The sequence below is a fragment of the Myotis davidii genome, unplaced genomic scaffold, assembly GCF_000327345.1.
Source record: "Myotis davidii unplaced genomic scaffold, ASM32734v1 scaffold115, whole genome shotgun sequence".
Taxonomy (NCBI): Eukaryota; Metazoa; Chordata; class Mammalia; order Chiroptera; family Vespertilionidae; genus Myotis; species Myotis davidii.
Window position 1 is genome coordinate 489,010 of NW_006291010.1, and position 23,122 is coordinate 512,131.

Sequence of the window (23,122 nt, forward strand, 5' to 3'; positions counted from 1 at the left end):
ATAATCGTTTTTTAAATGATTTCCAGAATTTGAGCTGTCCATGATAAATTGCTATATATTATTTAAACTGCTGTTAAACTAACATATTTAGTGAAATATGCCAGTTTACCCATACAAATTACCTTCTTATTTATGTTCTCCAAGTTCCATAGGAAGTGAAAAAGAAACAGCAATTTCTTTTTAATTTGAAACATCTTAAGTGTGTATAGGTATGCAAGATACTGAGGGATTTAAGATTGCAAAGTCGGTGAAAGATTTTATCCCACGTGCCTTCAGGGTGACTGTTATGAAATGAAGCATTTTCTTAATAAAATACACATATCCTATCTAATAATAGACAAACATGGTAATTGACCATACCTTTGCTATGTTTCCCATTGGCTAATCAGGGTGATATGCAAATTAACCTCCAACAAAGATGGCGGTTAATTTGCATATGTAGGTGCAATGCTGGTACGCAAAAGGGGAAGGATGGAAGAAGCCGCCTGTCGCTGATGGTGATTGGAAACCCAGGCAGCAGGCAAGAGTTGGGAGGCAGGGAAGAGGCGGCCACTGGTGAAAGCCTGAGTGCACTTCCTGGAGATGAGCCTGGAAGCCAAGAGCGCCTGTGTCCTCCTGTTGCAGAGCCGGCTGTTTGAGGAGCCCAAGCTGACCCAGTGCTGCTGGGAGGTCATTGACGTGCAGGCGGAGATGGCCCTGTGGTCCGAGGGCTTCTGCGAGATCAATTGGCAGACCCTGGAGGTCATCGTCACCCAGGAGGCCCTCAACGCCAAGGAGGCGGTGGTCTTTGAGGTCGTGCTCAACTGGGCCAAGGCCAAATGCAGGTGGCAGGGCCTGCCCGCCACCCTGCGCAACAAGAGGCATGTCCTGGGGCTGGCCCTCTACCTAGTCCGCATTCCGACCATGACCCTGGAGGAGTTTGCCAATGGCACTGCCCAGTCAGTCATCCTGACACTGGAGGAGACCCACAACATCTTCCTGTGGTACACAGTGGCCAACAAGCCCCCGCTCGACTTCGGGCTGACCAAGAGGTGAGGCCTGGTGCCACCACTTCTAGTCCTCGGCCTACCGCAGCAACCAGTGGCACTACCAGGGGCTCTGCGACAACATCCAGTTTGCTGCAGACAGGAGGATGTTTGTGGCAGGGCTGGGTCTGTACGGGTCCAGCTCAGGAAAGCCAGGTACAGTCTGAAGATCAAGCTCAAGTGCCTGGGGGTGGTCCTCGCCCAGAACCTGACCAGGTTCATGTCTGACGGCTCCAGCAGCACCTTCCAGGTCTGGTTCAAGCACCTGGTGCAGGTGGAGCAGGACACCTTCTACACGGCCAGCACCGTGCTGGACAGCAGTGAACTCAGCTACTTTGGGCAGGAGGGTCTGACGGAGATGCAGTATGGGAAGGTGACCTTGCAGTTCCAGTGCTCCTCCGACAGCACCAATGGCACCGGGGTGCAGGGAGGGCAGATCCCCGAGCTCATCTTCTATGCCGGAGGCCGTGGGCGTGCGGGCTCTGAGGGGACAGAAGGCCACACCCTTTCTCCTCGCCAGGACAGGCGTCAGGACTCCTAACCTTTTGTGTGCAAGCTGGCTGTAGCCAGAGGTATAAATGAGACATTTCTACATGGCCAGAGCCCGGTTCTGAATACAGGGGGCTGGGCCTCATCACATCTCCTGCACATTGGGATGCACACTCAGGTGGAGGGTGGATTTGGGGGCGGAGGGCAGCCCGGACCCCACCAGAGGTGCCCACACCACCTGCTTGGTGGGCTTGGCTGTCCCTCCCACTCTCCTAGATTTTGTTCTGAGTTGTTCTAAGCTTAAGACCTTCCCTCCAAATCTAAAACCATGGGAAAAGTCATTTAAAAAATAGTCAAGAAATTGTTAAAAATACAGGTACTTTGAAAAAAAAAAAATACAGGTACTTCTCCGAACACTGGCCAGGGAAGAGGCCGGCGGCTGTGGCTGATGTTCAGAGAAGTACCTGTATTTTTTTTCAAAGTACCTGTATTTTTAATAATTTCTTGACATGGTAAAAAAATTTTACATTACAATCCAAGGCGTGGTGGGGTGAGGAGAAGGAGCAGCAGAAAAATCCAACAAACAAAAAGGGAAACAGAAATACATGGTAGAAGGGATTTGAAGGGAGTAGCTGCCAACCCTGTGGTCCAGGGCACCAGCACCTGTGGCCAGGGAAATAGGTTCCCTCTTCTCCTACTGCAGTCATTACTTGAATATTCCCTTTCTGAATTTCTCTCCTGTGCTGCAACCCAACTCCACTTTTCATCGGAAGGATACAGAACAGAGAGAGCAGCGTTAAAAGCTTACATTTTTAAGCTGGTAAGGTTGGTACTTAAACATATAAATGGAAAACTAGAGTCCTTAAGATAACAAAGGCTACAAAGGACAGGGACAGTGCATGACCTATTATATCCAGCAATCCATATGGGGACTGAAAACTTTGCAATGATGACAATTACTGAAGATATGAATCAACTAAAATAGTTGACAGGGACAATTCTTCCATCTTTGAAAATATCTACATCAAATCTGTTTAAATAGATTTTCATCTGCATAATATAACACATTCTGACAAGACCACCACCACCACCAATGTGGTCAGTGCTGTGCCGCTAAATGTTTAATAACTGAGGGGAACCCCTCCCCCCTGAGTGCACAGATTTTTGTGCACTGGGCTACTAGTTTTTTATAATCTTCAATAAATAGATTATTACACCAAAATTCAGGAGATCTGGAAATTTTACTTTTAACCCTATCACTTCTCCACTTAAAAACTTCATTGGTTTACTATTGAACTTAAAATAAATTTCAAGAAGACACAGGCAGTCATTTTTATCTTTTCTTCTCCTTCATGTAATGAGCTTTTCTTTGTCCTTTGGATTCTATTAAGATTTTCTCTTTATTACTGGTTTTCATCCATTTGTTCATGAAGTACCATGGTTCAGTTTTCTCTGTTTTTATTCTGCTCAGGTTAATTGAGACTCTAGAGTATGTGGGTTTAATTTTCTTCAAAATTGGAAAATTAGTTATTTTCTTTCAAAGTTTTTTTTTTCTTTTTCTAATTCTCTCTTCTCTCTTTCTGAGATTCTAGTTTATTATATCTTGTTTTTCCACTGGTCACTTAAATCCTGTTCATTTTGTTTTCATATTGCTTTGCTTTTTTCATTAAACTTTTTTGGAGATAATTGTAGGTTCATCTGCAGTTTTATCGGATAATATAGAGAGAGCTCATATACATTTTCCAGTTTCTCCCAATGGTGACATCTTGCAAAATTACAAAACAATATCACAACCAGGATATTGATATTGACACTGTCAGGATTTTCAGATTTTTTTTTATTACCACAAGGATCCCTCATGTTGCCATTTAACAGCCATTATCACTTTTCTTTCATGCGTATTCCCTCCCTAACCCCTGACGAATACTATGCTATCCATTTCTATAATTTGTCATTTCAAGAATGTTATATAAATAGAATTACATAATATGTAACTATTATGGATTAGCTTTTTTCACTCAGCATAATTCTCTGGAGACTCATCCAAGTTATTGCTTGTAGCAGTAGTTTATAGTATTGCATGGTATGAATATGCCAGTTTATTTATACATTTTTTATCTGGATTGATGTCAGTTTTAGGGGTATTAACAAGGCTGATTTTTTTTCCGATTTTTTTAAGTTATTTTTTTACATTTAAGTTTTTAATATATTTTTTGTTAAGTTTTTTAAGATCTGAAAATTAGGTCAAGATTTATTTGGTTGCCTATACATTTGTTGAAAAGGTTATCTTTCTTCATTAAATTGCTTTTGATAGTACTGGGATTTGCTATAGGGAGGTTATATTTAGCCCTTTTCTGGAATGGTAACAACACCTCATAGTTAAAGACCTTAGGCATTAAGAAGGCATTAATGACAATAGGAAATTAAAGTAAGTTTAGAGAAAAGGTTCCCAGATGTAGTGGTTGATGAGAAAAACATATCAAAGATAATTGAAATCTACTTTATAATCTTGCTTCTGGTAGAAACAATCCCTCATTTTTCAAGGGTAAGAGGAGACGTTACCTACTCATTGTCTTGAGAGCTAGTGACAAGGGGGTATGGATTAAAAATATCAAGTTTCTAATATAAATATGGCTGTATAGGTCAACATCTTCTCACTCTGTGACAAAACATACAGATGCAATGAAGGAAGCAAACAAAACCAAAAAGGTCCAACAAGGATGGAGGGCAGGGTCAAATGTGGGGGCAGATTGAATCTGTAGACTTAAATTTAAGACTTTCATAGCGAACTGATACTAGGCAGAAGCAACACAAGTAGGAAAAAGATAGGGAAAGGTAAGAATAAAAGGAAAGCAAATATAATTATTAGTATAGAAATTCATGGAATAGAGAATAGAAAAATAAGAGAGAAAGTTAATATAACCCAAAATTGGTTCTTTGAAAAGATAAGTAAAACTGAGAAACCTTTAGCTAGAGTGACAAAGGAAAAAATGAGAGATGACTCAAATTATTTAAAACATGAATGAAAGAGGGAACATCACTACTGACCCTTAGGAAATAAAAAAGAGAATAAGGTAACACTGAACTGTATCACAACAAATTGGACGACTGAGATGAAATGAACAAGTTCTTAGAATGACAAGAACTACTGAATCAGACTTCTAAAAAATAGAAGATCTGGTTAGATGTATAATAAGTAGAGAGATAGAATTAGTAATTTTTAAAACTTTCCATTAAGAAAAGCTCAGGCCCAGATGGTTTCAATGGTGAAATATTCCAAGCATTTAAAGAACAATAAATGTAACTTCTTCACAAATTATTTCAAAATGTAGAAAAGTAGAGGAAACTTCCCAACTCATTCTATAGGGCCAGTATTATTGCCATGATACAAAAACCAGACAAGGATTTAACAAGAAAGAACACTGCAGACCAATATGAATATGAATATGAATATAAATCCTATATAATAAAAAACTAATATGCAAATTGACCAAACAGCAAAATGACCTGTGGCTATGATGTGTACTGACCACCAGGGGTCAGATGCTCAATGCAGGAGCTGCCCCCTGCTGGTCAGTGTGCTCCTACAGGGGGAGCGCTGCTCAGCCAGAAGCCAGGCTCAAGGCTGGTGAGCACAGTGGCAGTGGCGGGCGCAGACTGGGCTGAGGAACGCGTGCACTAATTTCGTGCACAAGGCCACTAGTATAAGTATAAATATCCTCAACAAAATACAAGGAAACCATATCCAACAATATATAAAATGGAATATACACTATGATCAAATAGGATGTTTCTCAAGAAAACAAGGTTAAATCAGTTGAGGTCATATACCATATTGATAGAATAAAGGACAAACACATATTATCATCTCAATAGATGCGGGGGGGGGGACACACTAAAAAATCAAATATCCTTTTGTGGTAAATATAACTCAATGAACTGGAAATAGAAGAGGACTTCTTTAATCTGATAGATGAAACCTATAAAAACACACAGTGAACATTATGCTTAATTAGGGAAATTTTCTACCCAAGATCAGGAGAAGACAAGAATCTGTTCACACCACTTCTTTCAACATTTTACTGGAAGTTATAGCCAGAGCAAAAAGGACAAGAAAATAAAATAAAAATCACCTCGATTAGAAAGGGGGAGTTAAAATATCTCTATTTGGTGATGAAATCATCTTGTATGTAGAAAATATTAAGGAATCCGCTGACAAAAATATTAGAACTAATAAAAAATCCATCAAAGTTGCAGGAAATAAGGTCGACATATAAAAATCAAGTGGATTTCTATGCACTAGTAAAGAACAATCTGAAAGTAAAATTTAAAAAAAGTTCTATTTATAATAGCATCAAAAATAATAAAATGAGTAAGAACAAATTTAATAAAGCAATGCAAAAGTTATATACTGAAATCTGTAAAACATTGTTGAAATTAATTAAAGACCTAAAATAAATGGAAATACTCTTCTTAATTGGTCTGCATATTCAACTCAACCTCTCCTTATGTAAAAGCAAGGAGCAAAACAATGTCTATTGCATCTGAGATGATGATAGATAGATAGATAGGTAGATGATAGATAGATATTTTATTACTTATATTTTCATAGTCTGGAAGGATTTACAAGAAATGCATGAAAGCATTTATCTATGGTAGTGATTGGATTAAAAGGGGAGAATGTGGAGATAAGGTAGCTTTATACATTGTTTTGCTCTTTGTATTGTCCATTATATTTTTTACATATGGGGGACTGCAGTCCCACCCTAGCAACCTTTAATGTAGACAAGGCTGGATTCCCAAAGCCAGACCAGAATCACTTCACCCATAAATTCCATAAGCTCTGTGTGGAGATGTTCCTGATAGGATGTGTGGCTTCACATTAGTTTGGATATTCAGAGACTATAACTAATACTAAGACGGGAGCAAGTGAGGGAAAGAAGGAGGCTGGCTGGCTAATTCCAGAGGGATCTGGACTTCTTTCTTTCGTTTCCATGGCAGCTGTAGCTAAGAATTGACCCTGTCTCTCCAGCTGGCCTTGTCTCACACAGTGAGGCAGAGAAGGTCTAGAGGTGGTAAAAAGATTTGTGTAAGGATGATTCTGCTGCTCAAAGTTGTAGAAAAGATGGAGAGAGAAGGTGGGGGAAGAGCAAAGGTGTATGAAGGATTTTCTGCTGACTCCATTTAACTCTGGGCACCAGGTATACTTTTGGGAAGAGTGAAATTAAGCTACTTCTTCTTTGGCCTTGATCCATGTTTTGATTTGTTCAGACTTTGGAGTTCAGGTCACACAGTGGGAAACGTTTTGATGAATTAGTTGCATCTGAAGTGGGAAAAAATTTCCAAGTGTCCTCACCATCTTTATGTGAGAAACCCAGTGGCCCCAGGTCCCTCTTTACCTTTCTCCACACTTCCACTCTATATAACTTTCTCAATTAATTAATTGCAAACTATCACTGCTTAATTGCTTTTAGAGATGGACCCCTGCACAGGTGCGAATGGATGTGCCCACATCTGTCAGAGTGAGAATGGAGTGGCCAGGTGTGCCTGTCACCCAGGGTACCAGCTGTCTGAAGACAAAAAGGCCTGCAGAGGTAGGAAAATTAATCTGATAGCTTAATTATGTAATTGTTTGAAATTTTGTGGGAATGTAGTTTGAATAGTTAGAGCAGCTAGGAGAAAGGTGTTTTCATTTATGCCTAAAAAGGAACATTTGTACTCTTATTTGATCATTCTGAAAAGCATTTTATGATACTATAAAAACTCAGAGACATTTTTAATTACAAAGAAATGTCTGGGGTAGCTTCAGAATTAATGCGTTTGGGTTTCTGTTTCTCATTCTGAAGTGAGTTCCAGAATTAATATTTCAAAACCTTCCATAACCACATAGGGAAGTTTTTCATTTTATTTTAGGCCACAGAAGGTATGGATAACCTTTGAAAACCAAGTATGTCTGAAAGTGTTCTTAGAGTTAGGGGCAATAGAAACAAAAAAGGAAGAAAAGGAAGGGAGGGAGGGAGGGAAGAAAGCTACAAATTCAAGGTTACATATTTCTGTTTCCTAGATATAGCAAAACAGCCATACTTCAATTCAAAGATGAAGTGATAAATTATTTGATGACCAGAACTGATAAATGAAGTTATTCCTGTGGGACAGTGTTTTGTTTTAATAACTCCTGAGAAATTGCAGAATCCTTCATTTTATCATAACATTTTCATGACATGAGAAATGGTATATTTGGATTAATTATAAAAAATATCAAACGTTTCCTGACTTATGGGACTGATAAATATTTTGAGAAAATGAAAAAGCATTAAAGAGTGCTGTTAGGTGTGTTGTGCTTTTTTTCTTTAAGCCAAAACTAACATAGAATTTTTTATGGACTGTGTTAACACACTTTTCTGACAGAAAATGTTTCTGTTTTGTCCTCTGTTTACATAGGACCTGCCTTGCTCAGCACCTGGTACAAAATAGGATCTGTTAAATATTTATGGGAAATGATAGATATATACATATGTAGATATGTGCATACACCTATATCTATATATATAAAATCCCTTTCAAAGTTTTTATGTAAAACCATTCTTCTTAGAAAGTCTATCCCCCTAATTACTGCCTACTTAGGGTTTTACGTAATGGGCATTTCTCTTAAGTGCCCTGGTGCAGATGACAAGGAGGACCTTCTAGGAGGGAAAAATGATGGTGAGATCTATTCATCTAAAGGGAAGGAGCAAGGACTACACGGGCCACAAAATCAAGTGACACTGAATAGACTTGGCTCTCAGTGTCAGGAGAGGGGGCACCACTGTTTAAATAGCACAGCCTAGGGACAGTCATAAGTGCAACATATATTGTAGATTGCTACATATGAAGGCCTCAAACCTGCCTTATCTATGGCCACACGTACTGACTACCTTAAATCAGGGAAATATAATACTTGGTTATGAATGTAGTATATATTCCAAAGACAAATTGTAATGACTTCTACCTATATTATTAGGGGATAGAGAATGTCTATATTTTTTATTTGTGTTCTTTTCTCTTTCTACCAATTAATAAATACTAGTAGGTTATAATAGAAATAAGTGTTTGAGAGCATAAGCCTACACTAGAATTAATGTCATTAGCAGTTAGTTTATTTGTAAATATGGATTCATTGGGATATTTTACTGTTACACTGGACATGGGGGTGGAAGGGGAAGGAATTCTTTAGTTAATTTTTATAGTTTACACATAAATCAGAATTCAACCTCCAAAGACAGCCACTGTGTCTTTCTCTCTATGCAGACATAAATGAGTGTGCAGAAGGGCTTGCTCACTGTGGCCATCGCTGTGTGAACTCAGTGGGATCTTTCACTTGTGCCTGTCACCCTGGCTCTGAGCTGGGAGCTGATGGAAAACGGTGTTACAGTAAGTGGCAGCAATCACAGCCCTGGGAATGTGTGACATTTGACAAGTATTAAACAAGAGTAATGAAAGAACAACACTGAATATCTTGCCAATGCAAAGCTCCTGAGAATGTTTGCCACTGGGATGTGGTAGGGATGAGAGCTTAGAAGTTCAAACCCTTTATTTATTTTAAAGAAATGGGCCCAGAGTCAATAGAAAATATGTAGAATCTAAAAAACAAAATAAATGGATGAACAAAATAGATCCAGAGACATATGGAAATAGAAATATGGAATAGACTGTTGAATGGCAGAGGGATGGCATGGGGTGGGTGGGAAGCAACCAATCAAAGAACTATATACATACTAGAGGCCTGGTGCATGCAAATTCGTGCACTCGAGGGGTCCCTCAGCCCAGCCTGCACCCTCTCCCAGTCTCAGACCCCTCGGGGAATGCCCACCTGCTGGCTTAGGCCCGCTCTAAGCTGGCAGTCAGACATCCCTCTGGCAGCCCAGGAGTCCTTGGAGGATGTCTCACTGATGGCTTCGGCCCGTTCCCCATGGGGAGCGGGCCGAAGCCATCCGTCAGACATCTTTAGCACTGCCGAGGAGGTGGAATAGGCTCCTGCCACTGCCGCTGCACTCGCAGCCTTCAGCCCAGCTTGTGGCTGAGCAGAGCTCACCCTGTGGGAGCACACTGACCACCAGGTGACAGCTGCTCCTTTGAGTGTCTGCCCCTTGGTGGTCAGTGTGCATCATAGCAGCCGGTCATTCCCAGGTTGTTCTGCCATTAGGGTCAATTTGTGTATTACTCTTTTATTATATAGGATATGCGTAACCCTTGGACACAGACAATAATGTGGTGAAGGCCTGAGGCAGGGGCAGGTGTGGGCTAGAAGGGGTCAATGGAGGAAAAAGGGGACATCTATAATAGTTTCAACAATAAATATAAATTTAAAAGAAAATGGTCAGCATAGTGACACCCAGTGTAGCCAGCAAGGGCTAAGTCTCAAGTCCTCTGACATGGAGCTCCCTTAGACCCATGGCTCTTACTGTGAAGAGTCTGCCTTTCTTCATCCCTTCTGCCACGCAGTATTTATCGAACTCTAGTAACTCCAAGGTAAAGCTCAAGGAAAAGGAACTAGTTGGAGGGAAGGAACCAGCAGTACAAGGAGCAGCTCTAGCTTGTAGCAAAATATCAGACACTGGATTCTGTAAAGAGTACCTTGCCTGTCAACCCTTTTCTGTTCTCCCCATTTTTTATTCCTTTCTCTCATGCCTCTTTAAGCATTTCCTTCCACTTTTTCATTCTCTTTCACTGACTCATCCTCTGCTCCTATGATCTCTGTCATCTAACCTTTGCTTCTTTCTCACCTAGGCTGTTATATAATGTAATGTATCCCTTACTACAAATATATTAAAATGTTAATGAACTGAATTATTAGCTGCTGTTAATAGCTCTTGCAGCTATTTCCTTCTCTCATGTCTTCCTCACTGGTCTACTGATTAATCTATAGAGGAACACACTTTCTACTTAACTAACTTTAAAACCATCTGATACAGATTCCTTCATATTTCATGTTCTCTGCCTCAGTAGTTCCCATCGTCACCCACCCTCTTCTTCCCCTCTTCTTCTTCAAATGGCAGAATAATATGCTTTCATATTTCTTTGTATGCTTTCCTTATCTCTGCCTCTCATGTGATCATGGTATATCAACATTTTCTTATTCTTCCTTATCTTCATCCTCTACCTTTTTTCTCAGTGACTTCTTCCCTTCCTCCTCCACTTCACACCTATACCTTAGCAGAAGAGTTTTGCTAGGTTTAAAACACAACCATGTTAATTGGCTTTATTTGAAATTTGTAAGTCTCAAATGAGTCAGCAACATGGCTGGACAAAACTATACTATGGAATATGTCCACTTTCATCACCATCAAAACCAATGTTGAATATTTCCTTTCTCTTCAAAATCTTTATATCACCCTTTTGCCTTTATTCTTATCTTACCTCTGATGTTATCAATAAAATGGTCACCAACCATGATTCAAGCTACCAACTGATTTGAAATTGTGCGTAGAATTATATGGAGAAGCCTTGACTCCATTGCTATGAAGGAAGTGGACCTACTGTTATCAAAGACTGTCTTCTCCATTGTACTTTGGATTTCATTCCTTCTCATTATCTGAAGATCCTTGTGTGCAGTTATCTAGTGGGTCATTCTTAGCAGCTTGTGAACATACTCCAATAGCTCCTATCCTGGAAGTATACTCTGACAGGCCTACGTGTCACCAGAGCCTTCATCTGATCACCTTCACAGCAGATTTTTTATAACATTGTCAGTGTCTCCTCTTCATCTTATATTGTCTCATCATCTCAGATTAATCAGATTATCACCTCTACCTCAATATGGTCAACCAGGACCTCCGTGTTACCAGACTGCCTGTTACCTTCTCTGCTTTTATACTATCTGACCTCTCAGCAGCTTTCAACACAATTGACTCCCATTCTTCTTGAAATACTTTCTTCTCTTTCATGTGTTCACACTATTCAGGTTTTTCTCTCCATCTTTGGCCACTCTCTCAATGTTAAATTTATATTTCCACTTTTTTCTTTAATTACCTGTGAATATGCCAAACTATGTACTCAATATCTCTATTTACTTAACTAATAGGCATTGCAAACTTGACCCCAAACAAACTGCTGATTTCTAGTCTCAGTTCCAAAGATGCTCTTTCCATTTCTCCACAACTTAGTGAACTATCTATTTAATGTTGAAGCCAAAAAGCTAATGATACAAAATTAGTAAGTGAGAACTGGGACTTTAACTGGGGTCTTTGGGCTCCAAATATACTATCCTTTCAACTTCATCATATATTTTTATACATATATCTCTCTATCAATTTTAATTAATGGAGAAGAGTAAAAATAGTAATAAATAGAATAAATAATTTCATGTTTTTTTACCTAAGCTCTCTCGTAAACAGACATACTTAGGGTCTTAAATTCTTCATTTTCCTCCACTGCATAAAATTCTGTTTCTTTAATGCCTGGGTCATCAGTCAAGTCTTAAGGTCTATTGCTATATTTCTACTGCTTAAAGACAGTGCAATTTTGCTATGGTGATATGTCTTCTAAACAACAAACTAAATAAAATTTACTACTAATTAGGATACAACTTCTTCTGAAGTGAGCCTTTTGCTTAATGCCCTGAGGCAGAGAAACATGGATGGGTTTTTTCTTATTATTAATATTTTGACTTTTTAATGTAGCCAGGAACATTTTACAAATATCTGAAATAAAATCTCTTGTAATATGACTGGTGCATTCTCAATTATCATGAAAGAGGGGGCCAGTATTAATGACTTATGAGTTAAAGGCTTTCTATAGAATTTACTTGGGAAAGCAGTTTACCCTAGAGTTGAATACATTTGGTTGAAGTGTGGTTTTAGATTTGTTTTTCTTAAGTGAATATTTGGCTAGCCAAATTCTTTGTGCAGCTCTCACAAAACTTCAATATTTACTAACTGACATACAGAACTTTCTTGATAAAAACTAGTATTTTGAGTTCTTTCAAAATCTGTAGGTGGAGTAAATGTTTTGAGAGCATGGTAATGTTTAACAATGAATTATATGCTCTTTATATAGCAAGTATATTTTAGGAAAATATTGTTTTAACACTTTACTAGGAAAATAATATTGTATATTTATATAATCTCTTCTCAGAGGCTCTCACAACATCAGATCCCCATGGTGCACTGTGCATGAACTATCACTATTTTATGATTAGAAATTGGTTAAATAAGACTTCCCCAAATTTCCAAGCGATATGTAGTTTAACTTAAATTTAATGCATTTAAAGAGATATAGAGAGTAAATAATACTTACTTTTTACCTATGAGAATCTACAAGAGTCATTTTAAAAAGTATTTTAAAGTGAAAAATTTTAAGTACTATGGTTAAACATCATCATCTGTATCAAGGACACAAAATCTTAGCTTACTTCTATTGGGAAGTTATAGATCTGAGTATACCTTTGTTTTAGTCTCATCCTATATAATAAAGAGGCAATATGCAAATTAACCATCACACAGTCACAAAGATGGCAGTGCCCATAGCCACAAGATGGTGGTGCCCAGTCCCCTCAGCGCCACTGGAGTCCCCCAGTCCTTCCAGCCCCGCTAGGGGGATGGCAAGCAGACAGTGCAGCCGGACCCTCCCTCAGCGCCCCCAGCCACCCAGGGCTGGCCAGAGGTGCAAGCAAGCCTCGGATATTGACTGCCCAGCCACCTAGGGCTGCCCAAACCTCAGGTAACCAGGGCTGGCTGAGGCTTCTACTGCCATCAGTGGCAGCAGCAGAGTTGTGATGGGGGCATCACCTTCCCCTGATTGCTAGGTCACCTCCTGCCCCTGAGGGCTCCCGGACTGTGAGAGGGTGCAGGCTGGGCTGAGGGATCCCTCCACCTCCAGTGCATGAATTTTCATGCACTGGATCTCTAGTATATATTTTTATTTTAATGGTGTTATAATAATATTATTTATAATTAAAGTAAAGTATTACCAGAAGTCTTAGAGCTGCATTGATCACAGAAAAATAACAATAGGAGCCAAAATTTGAAAGATGTCTCCCTACAGAGTATATGTTAACATATCATGAAAAATCAGTTCCTTTTATTATTTCAATCTTTCCTTTAGCTTTCTAATTTTTCTCAGACCTAAAATAGCTATTTCTAAACCCAAAGGGCTTCTTATTTTCAGCAATAAATTGATAAGCATAATTCTTTTTTATTTATTCAATTATTCAAAACCTATTTTTGAGCATTTGTTATCAGCTTGGTAATAGAGGATAATGATGGCATGAAGGAAGGTGCTCTGGGACACATAGGGCAGCTGCCTTCTATAGCCTGGAGGCGAGGATGAGGGAGGATCATTTCTATACTGTAACTGTACAGGAACTATAGCACATACCTAGGCAGTTTCAATGGCAATATAGACTTTCAAGGAGTACTACAATCCCAAGTACCCTTGCCGTTCTTTCTCATCTTCTTTTAAAAGATTAAGGTATTAATAATGGAAGGAAATAAATCAACGTAGACATTCTCATTAATAAGAGTTTCTGTCCAAGCAACACAAATGAAGAACAACAGAGGACAATGATAAAAATAGCAGAGTACCTACATTCCATACTTTTAACAATGATTCAAAGCATTTTTAAATTTCTCATTTCCTCACTTTGAAAATGATTGATTATAATGCCTTTGTGCTCAATATAATTGGCATCCATATGGTGAATTTGATGTCACCCAAAATGCCCCAAATTAACATGTACTGGGATCAGCAAATTGGTTTTCAGAGTAATAGTATGTTTGTATAATAAGTGACTTTCATATACCTCAATACTAATTAGCACATTAAAATGATATTATTTAAATATGATCAGCTAATTCATTGGTTTTGTGTTCATACTTCTGTTTCAAGGCTATTTTTAACAGTATTTTCAAGTACTCCTAGCCTCTAGAAAGGACAGATAATAACATACCATTAGCTTGAGAACAGAAGAAATGTCAGCTGGCAGACAACCTCTGTGCTTTCTGATTACTGATTCAATACACATTTTTTTTTATGTTCTGAAAAAAACTGAGAATCTCCAAAGGTTAATGTCATTTAAGATAATTGTTTAATAGTCCAGTGGTGGACTATTTCCCTTTCTACACCATTTTTTCAACTTAATATTACTTATAGGTTTATTAGTGTTTTGATATTGTATAGACATTTGCAATCCTTAATAGCCCCTCAGACTTTTACTTTTATACGTGTAGAGGATTGATAAATTTCCAATAAAGTGTGTTGTCCTCCCAACAGAGTATTCCTCTTGTTGACATATATTCAGGTTTCTCTGCTGTTATGCTAATAACCCTCTTCTGCTTGTTTGGAAAGGGATTGAATTGGAAATTGTCAATAGCTGTGAAAAGAACAATGGTGGTTGTTCACATCACTGCGAACATGCACTTGGTGGGCCCCATTGTTCCTGTAACCATGGACACCGGCTTGATTCAGATGAGAAAACATGCATAGGTAATGTATGGTAAATGCCATCTTCCTTTAGAGCTGTCCAGGATTCATTTAGCCCTTTCCTCTCTAATACTTATTGCCGTAATCTGAGCTACATCTCTCAAACTGCATGGAGAAATAAATCAAACAGTCTCTGGCTACTAGATAAATGTAAAAAAAAATATTAATTGGCAGAAGGCATCATGATCTTTGGATATTTACTTTAAAGTGAAAGGAGCTTTAAAACATTTAACAAAATATATGGACTTAGTTTTATTTCAGAAAAATATCCCAAGGCCTGTCTAACCACTGAATGCAATTTGTAACTCAACAAATGCTACCACCTACCCTACTTCTTTCTACCCCATGCAGAAGCTCAGTCATATGCATTTCTTTTTCTTTCTTTAAAATATATTTTTATTGATTTCAGAGAATAAGAGAGAGGGGGAGAAGAGAACGAGAAACATCAATGATGAGAGAGGATCTTTAATTGGCTGCCTCCTGCAAGTCCCACACTAGGGATTGAGCTCACAACCTGGACATGTGTCCTGGTTAGGAATTAAAATCAAACTGTGACCTCCTGGTCCATAGGTGGATGCTCAACCACTGAGTGACACTGGCCAGACTGCATTTCCTTTTCTTTTCTTTTTTTAAAAAAAATATTTTTTTTTTATTGATTTTCTTACAGAGAGAAAGGGAGAGGGATAGAGAGTTAGAAACATTGATGATGTTTCTAGAAACATTGATGAGAGAGAAACATCAATCAGCTGCCTCCTGCACACTCGCTACTGGGTATGTGCCCACAACCAAGGTACATGCCCTTGTCCGGAATCGAACCTGGGACCCTTGAATTCACAGGCCAACGCTCTATCCATTCAGCCAAACCGGTTAGGGCTGCATTTCCTTTTCAACTTGGTGATGGCTTGGATGCATGTTCAACTTTGGTATGACAGGCACCTACATTCCAAAAGAAAACTTTAAAATTCTTTGGAAATCCCAACTCAAATGCATTTTTAATAAATAACTTTTCTGAACATATTATTAGAACTCATATTATTAGAGACAATGAGAAAAATAAATTTTACTTCAACCTTGCTTCATCATGAATGTGGAATTTAGAACTTCTGAGAAAAGGGAATATCTACTAAAAACAGGGAGAGTGAGCATCAAACTATATCATTAAATGCTTTGTGTCTGAGAGCACCTACAAGCTCCTCTAAAGCAATTTGCCATTATTCTGGAATTAAGTACCATATTTGCTTGTTTTTCATTTGTTGCTTTATATGACCTTTCTTAAAAATTATGAGTACTAAAAAAATGTTTGACCATTTTATGCTATTCAGTATGGTTAGAGACAAACTAGAGTATCATAAAACAGGTGAATTTCAAAGGTGTAAGTATTTGGAATTTCTTTTCTTATGTGACAGTATGAGCTTCAAGGGATTTTGAAGTTTTCTGGTTTCATAAATCATTTAACCAAAACAATGTCATTACTTGTATATCTTGATCTAACATTGCCTCCTGCATTTTTTTGAGTCTACAGTTGCTGCCTTAATGAAACCCATTGCTTTCATTTCTTCTTATTATTTAATGAAAAACTTGCTTATATTTTTCTACCTTGCTAATACCTGTACCTCTGGAAAAAATAAGGGGTTCCTTTTTTTCTTCCTCCTTCCCTTCCTTGCTCTCTACTTGTCTTTTCACTAAACCTTTTGTTTGTGACTTACAATTTCATGTCTTTCCTTATTCTTTGAAAAGCACAATTCAGTAAAATTCGTATTTATAACTAGAAAAAAATAGCATCTGCCATGGTCAAAATATAGAAAATTGCATATTTATGAGATTTCAGCATGACATTATATTGTTTATGGCTTAAGTTTATTTCATTTCCCAACAATAAATAACACCCATTCCTAAAGACCAAATATTCACTATAGTAAGGCAATGAACTGTTTGGAGGGTACACATACAAACTTTGCTTATTTACCTGAGAACAGATTAAGGTCATGGATGATTTGTAAAAATATTCATATCTGGAGGAAATTAAAGAATTTTCTTTTTAGCTTATTTTAGGATCAACATTTTTTTATATTTGAGAATGTACAAATAAATGGGAAAATAAGTTGTCCAGTCTGCAAATTGTCAACCTGTCTTTCCCAACTGCAAAAATGTATTAGGGCTAAAACCTAGAGATGTGTTAACACAATTTGAAAGACAGCTCTAGAAAATCCAAGTGTCGGATCAGCAGTAAGCTCTCTACATTTAACAATCATTAGATATTAGGAACACAATTTTTTTCTAATCTTCTGAGTTTGTTCAACAGCTATGTATGAGGGGGTCACATACAAAAGATCATTTTTTCCAAGGTTTAATTTTCATGCTTTTCTGAAGTAAAAACTGAAATTTTTAATTGTTTTGCCTGGCTTTAATGAAGCTCTATTTTTGATGAGAGCTAAATTTTTATGAATAGGTGAATTATCCTGCAATTGGCAATACTACCCAATGTAAGAAAAACATGATGATCAATGAGGAGGAAAATAAAAAGGGAAACATTAGCAAGCAAATATCTTACCAAATAAGATCTGGAAATTAGGAAACAGGTGATGTAAGCGTTGAAGGGACACAGCATTTTAAGAAAGTCTTGTGATGTAAGAAGGGCGGGGTTTCAGGTGAGTTTCAGACTAGATGGTTTACAGGAGACAAGCTAGAAATCACCCCAGAGGAATGATGATAGAAGAAGAATCTAAATAGATCATAAAATGATAGACTGTGGAGCTCATTTTCCAATTGTGATACAGTTGTGCTCCTAGTACCTGAGAACAAGGAATCCTGAGACATACGTGTTTGGAGGCTCTGTTAGTATTTGAGAAGACTTTAAAATATATATATTTTTAAAAACCCATTAAGGATAATGTTTTAAATTAAATAAAACTGAATTATTAAAAGCAATTTTGCCCTCTCTATTCATACTATTTAACCCAAAGGACAAAGGATGGTTTAATAAAAGAGAGGAAAAAATATCACCGAGAATTTTGTGAGTAGCACTGCTTCTGACATTTTGCAAGAGAAAGAATGTTTTGTGTCCAAATGACCTTCCTTTAGAAGTTGTATGGTGACCCCTCACCTTAGATAATTGACTGCATTTTCTTGCCTTCCTTCCTCTTGTCTACATTTCCTTACACTGGTACCCTTTCCAAGGTTAATTGAGATATTGACCTTTTATATCTGTGGCTGCTCATGTAGTTAGGGAGCAATGGGACTTTGTAAACTCAGCACTGACAGGACAGCCAACATACCAGCTCAACAAACACAAGGTGGAATTGAACCAAGAGCCTATAGCCAAAAACCCTGACCACCCAATTCCCAGGCGTCTAGCCTGAGGGAAACAGTGGGTGAAGAGTCTGTTGCTACTCCTTGGACAGTTATGTTAGGAATGATCACCTCAAAACTCAAGCCAAATAGATTATTCTTTGGCTAAAGGGTTTCAATTTGACTTAATTCTGGTGCGTTTTTATTTTCCTCAGAGCAGTTATGTATGTGGACGAAATATTCAGGATTGTAGAATTCTGGGATAACAATGCTGCAGGACACTTAAAGAGCATCACTTAGAAAGCTGTTTATTGGATAGGACATGCCAGGGTAATGTCACCAACAGTAAAATGAAAAACCATGACCCCACTCATCCTAGCCACAGCATCATCGCAAAGTTCAAGCAAAGCCTCTGAAATATCCTATAATTCAAAACACAATATTTAAAAAGATTGTCTGCCCTCTCTCCAAATTGCAGCTGCCACTTCTCTTCCCAGTTTTGTGAATTCCAGTTGCTTGCAAAGCTCTGTCATCTGAAGGCCTAGAACAAGTATAGGACTGCCTCCTTGCTCTCAAATGTTCGCTAAGTGAAATTTTTGACTCTTCCTCTCAAGCTGTTTCGATGTTGTTGTTCTTCTTCTTCAAGTTCTCTGTTTATTTAGTCAAATTGCTGTTTAAACTGGAAAAATAGCAGAAATCTCTTTTCCTGTGCTTATAAATGCATTTGGAGATTATTTACATACTTTTAAAAATAAATGACAGGCAATAGGAAAAACATGCAAGAAACATGAAGGCAAATGTGAGCCTCATTCTTTCTGTGTTATAGTTGCTTTGATGTCTGTACAATGTGGCCTGAGAAATAGAAATTGAGTAGTAAAACAATTTGCATTTATAAGTGAGGCTTTAATTTAATTCTATAGTTCAGTGGAATGCCTGTCTCTGAAACAATAGAAATGTCCTTTCCCCCTTCAGACCTTGATGAATGTGAGAGTGGAGAAGCCTGCTGTGCCCAGCTCTGCATCAACTATTTGGGAGGCTATGAATGCAGTTGTAAGGAAGGCTTTCAGATCAGTTCTGATGGTTGTGGGTGTGATGGTAAGTTCCTGAGAAATAATATTAAATCACTGGTGTGATGAGACAATCAGTGAAGGAGGAACATGTGAGGAAAGGGGTTAGGATGGGAAAGGGAAGGCCTTGTCCTGAAGAGACTTGAATGTCTACCTGGTTCTACTATTTACTAATGCAAGTTTTAAGATGTAATGTTATAATTTTCTAAATTACTTGTTAAAATTGGTTCACTTACCTTTCAGATGGTTTCTAGATTATGTATTTGTTTTCACAAGAGAGTATAAATTTAATGAGTAGAGTTAATTCACTTTTTTACACCATTACATTAAGAAGAGCTCATTTGAGCCATTGCTATCATTTACTTTTTTTAAGTTTATTTTTAAAACATGGGATCTTTAAATTTTCACTTTATAATCATTACCATTATTTCGAACCACATTTTTCTTCAAATCAAAGGAAACATAAGATGATCTTTTTTAATAAGTCAACATATATAAGAATATCATGCCTCAGAAAAAATAGTGTTTCTTTGCTTAAAGAAGCAAATTCCTGAATTATGTTGAGGATGATAGGTATGTTTTTGGTTTTTTGTCATATAGACACCAAGCTCCTCAGCCTTGCAATGTAGGTAACAGCAAAGAAAACACAGTTATGGTATCTATATATTCTAAACACAGTACAATATATTACCATTTACCATATTTAATCCAATTAACAGGAGCCAAGAAATTTGAATTTCATCGACCATCTGCTCTTAAGCAAAGTCAGCCAAAAGATAATTGTATGGTGTGAATATACATACTTGGGTACATGCATCCAAATTGAAAAGGTATCATAATCTGAGGCAAAGCTTAGAAACCCAGCTTCAACAGTAAACTTTTACTATTGTGAACACATTGACCAAAGTCTAGGCTCAGATATGGACAGTCACATGAAATTAAAGCTTAGAGTTCTTCCATCTCTGAAATTCTCCATAAACCTTGTACAGAATTATGCATGGAATAAATGCTTCATTACAGAGATGGAATAATTCAAGAATGAATGAAAATTATACAAAATGGAGTACAGCCTGAGACCGTTGAATTTATTTTGTTTTAAATTCCTCATCAAAACCTCATGAACAAGGCCTCAGAAAGACCTTGTCTGTGTAGATGAACTACAATAAACTTGAGTGAAAGAAAAAAATTGACAGGATATACTTGAGAAAGTGTCCAAGGCTGAGCTTTCTATAGGACAGTACATTGTCATCAATTAATAAAGGTGACAACAGGAGCACAAATATGCCCATGACTTCACAATGTCTGTTTTATCTCTCAGTGCCTAAAAGCAGACATTGTTTAAATGTTCCTAGATGTGGACGAGTGTCTGGATACCAGGAGAGTCTGTGATCAAGTATGTATTAACTCTGTGGGAACATACCACTGTACTTGTGAGGAAGGCTACAGAATTGGAAGTGATGGAAAAACTTGCATCTGTAAGTCACTGTGAAGAATCTCATGTGTCTCTTCTAAACTACTTCCACCCTCATTTTCTTCTTCAGGAACAATGGAGGCCACATATTCCTTCATTCAACCTGTCCTCTCCTTTCCTCACAGACTGAGATCTCTCCCTTTTGTTCTCTCTGCTGCAGTGTCAGCTTTGTGATAGCTGCTTCTCACCCTCATTTACAAGAGACTTTTTGAAATGGCCTCAAAGAGTTCTTCCTTTCAGTGGCCCCCTGCCTTGGCTGTCTAGTTCAAACTCTCTCATTTCTCTCATCCACCCTTGCTCGGTTTTTTCCTTCTTTTAACCAGCATGTTGAATCCAGCCATTTTCCTGTGTGGTCTTAGCTTTAGATGATGATGAGCTAGAGGAAGGAGAAGAGGAATTAGAAGTTGTGAGGTTCGCAGGCCTTCTGTTCAAGAGCCCGTCTAGACTGCTTCATTATGTTGCTTCATCTCTGCCTCCCACCTACCAAGATGAAGCCAGTGGTTCTCAACCTTCCTAATGCCGCGACCCTTTAATACAGTTCCTCATGTTGTGGTGACCCCCAATTTCATTGCTACAAATTGAACATAATTAAAGCATAGTGATGAATCACAAAAACAATATGTAATTATATATGTGTTTTCTGATGGTCTTAGGCGACCCCTGTGAAAGGGTCGTTCGACCCCCAAAGGGGTCGCAACCCACAGGTTGAGAACCGCTGCTATATAGGTGTGTGTAGAGGTGTGGGTACACGGTGTTGGGGGCTGTTCAAGTGCAATACAGTGAAATGGAGCCGAAAAGTATCTTCAAATTAACATAATGGGGAGGATTGGGACCTTTCAGTTCTGACTATTAAAACTCCATTAGAAGTCGCTTTTATATATTTAAAAACTTACTTTAAATTGCCTTGAAATCTAGATCCTTCCCAGTTTTTAAAACAATGAGCACTAACTGTTTAATATATTCAAATGGACCAAGAAAGTATCTTAAAATTGTGAACAGTTTTTCTTAGATGCATATATCCACACAACAGAACTCAAGCATCAAATCGCTCCTGATCAAAATAAATTAGCATTTCCTCTCTCAAATGTAACAGTTTGCAGCCAGTGTGTTGCTTCCTTTTCTTTTCTTTATCAAACAGAGCTGCTCTTTTCGTTCTCCCTCTATTTGCTGTAGTTTAACAGAGCTTGGTCATCGCTTCAGGATGTATTCAGTAGAATGGCAGAAACATTTTCATGCTTTGGTGAATCACAATAATAATATTAGTAAATGCATCTGCATAAAAGTAGAAATGCTTTACTGTGTCTTCATTAAACTTCTGATACTTCAATGACTGAAAATCTGAATGGAAAGAGTTCAGGGCTACTAAGGCAGCCAGAACTTGAGTGGCCAAGATCTAGAGAGGAGAGACCCAGACAGGTGAAATGGAATAACTCTGCTGTTTTTCTCCTTGAGCCATTTGCTAATGTATGGGCTGTGCAGGCAGAGAAGTCAGGGAATCTAAAAGGCAGCTGCTAAGAGGGCAAGGAGCTGAGCACAGTTACCAGCCGTATCATGGCGATGGGGAGGTAGGGTCAGCAGCCCAGAATCTGCCAGCGGAGAGAGGGCTTGCTCAACATAACAGACATTCAATTGGGATGCCTGAGAGACCCCGCTAGAAATGGGCAAAACTTGAAATGAAAAAATCCTTAAGACAACTGAAATCAAATCTTTCCATCCTTATTCATATGAAGGTAATTTCCCTTAAAAAGAGAATGGAAAACACTTCATGGTACACTTATACAGTAGAATACGATACAGACTTAAAAAAATTAGTGTAAGTGCAGTATGGGTGAGTCTCACAGATGTTACATTCAATGAAAGAAGAGTGACACCAAGAGCACATACTTTACAATTCTATTTATCTGAAATTCAAGAAGAGGGAGAGCACCAAATGGCAGGAATATTGATTATTTTATCTGGAATCAATGATAATTTCTCTTCATACTTTTTAAACTTTCTTAAGTATTCTAAATATTCATTTGAGACTATATTTCATAGTATCATTGGAAAATATAAAATAACATCTACTTTAAAAGATATTTCTTTGCCATTGTCTTTTTTTGGGACTTTAAGAAATATCTTCAAGGACTGAAGGATTATAGAGTGTGTGTGTGTGTGTGTGTGTGTGTGTGTGTGAAGTGTGAATGTTTCATCTCCATTTTCAGTGACGTAGACAGTTTGAACTAACTGAAAATGTATCATATTCCAGTCTGTTTAGATCACACCTTTGGACATGATTGCAGTTTGAGCTGTGAGGACTGTATGAATGGAGGCCGGTGCCATGA

General features: G+C 38.0%; 1 protein-coding gene and 1 pseudogene across 1 annotated transcript in view; both read left to right on the forward strand.

Annotated features, from left to right (window-relative positions):
* Positions 1–564: 564 nt before the first annotated feature.
* LOC102754067 lies at positions 565–1,566 on the forward strand (annotated as a pseudogene).
* Positions 1,567–8,149: 6,583 nt separating this feature from the next.
* Positions 8,150–23,122, forward strand: part of LOC102754628 (multiple epidermal growth factor-like domains protein 6) — a 113,460-nt gene continuing 98,487 nt past the window's right edge. The window contains exons 1-6 of the mRNA XM_015564186.1: positions 8,150–8,216; positions 8,802–8,924; positions 14,838–14,975; positions 19,233–19,355; positions 20,680–20,802; positions 21,158–21,295. Of these exons, the coding sequence (XP_015419672.1) occupies positions 8,150–8,216; positions 8,802–8,924; positions 14,838–14,975; positions 19,233–19,355; positions 20,680–20,802; positions 21,158–21,295 (712 nt within the window). The remainder of the gene's footprint in view (positions 8,217–8,801; positions 8,925–14,837; positions 14,976–19,232; positions 19,356–20,679; positions 20,803–21,157; positions 21,296–23,122) is intronic.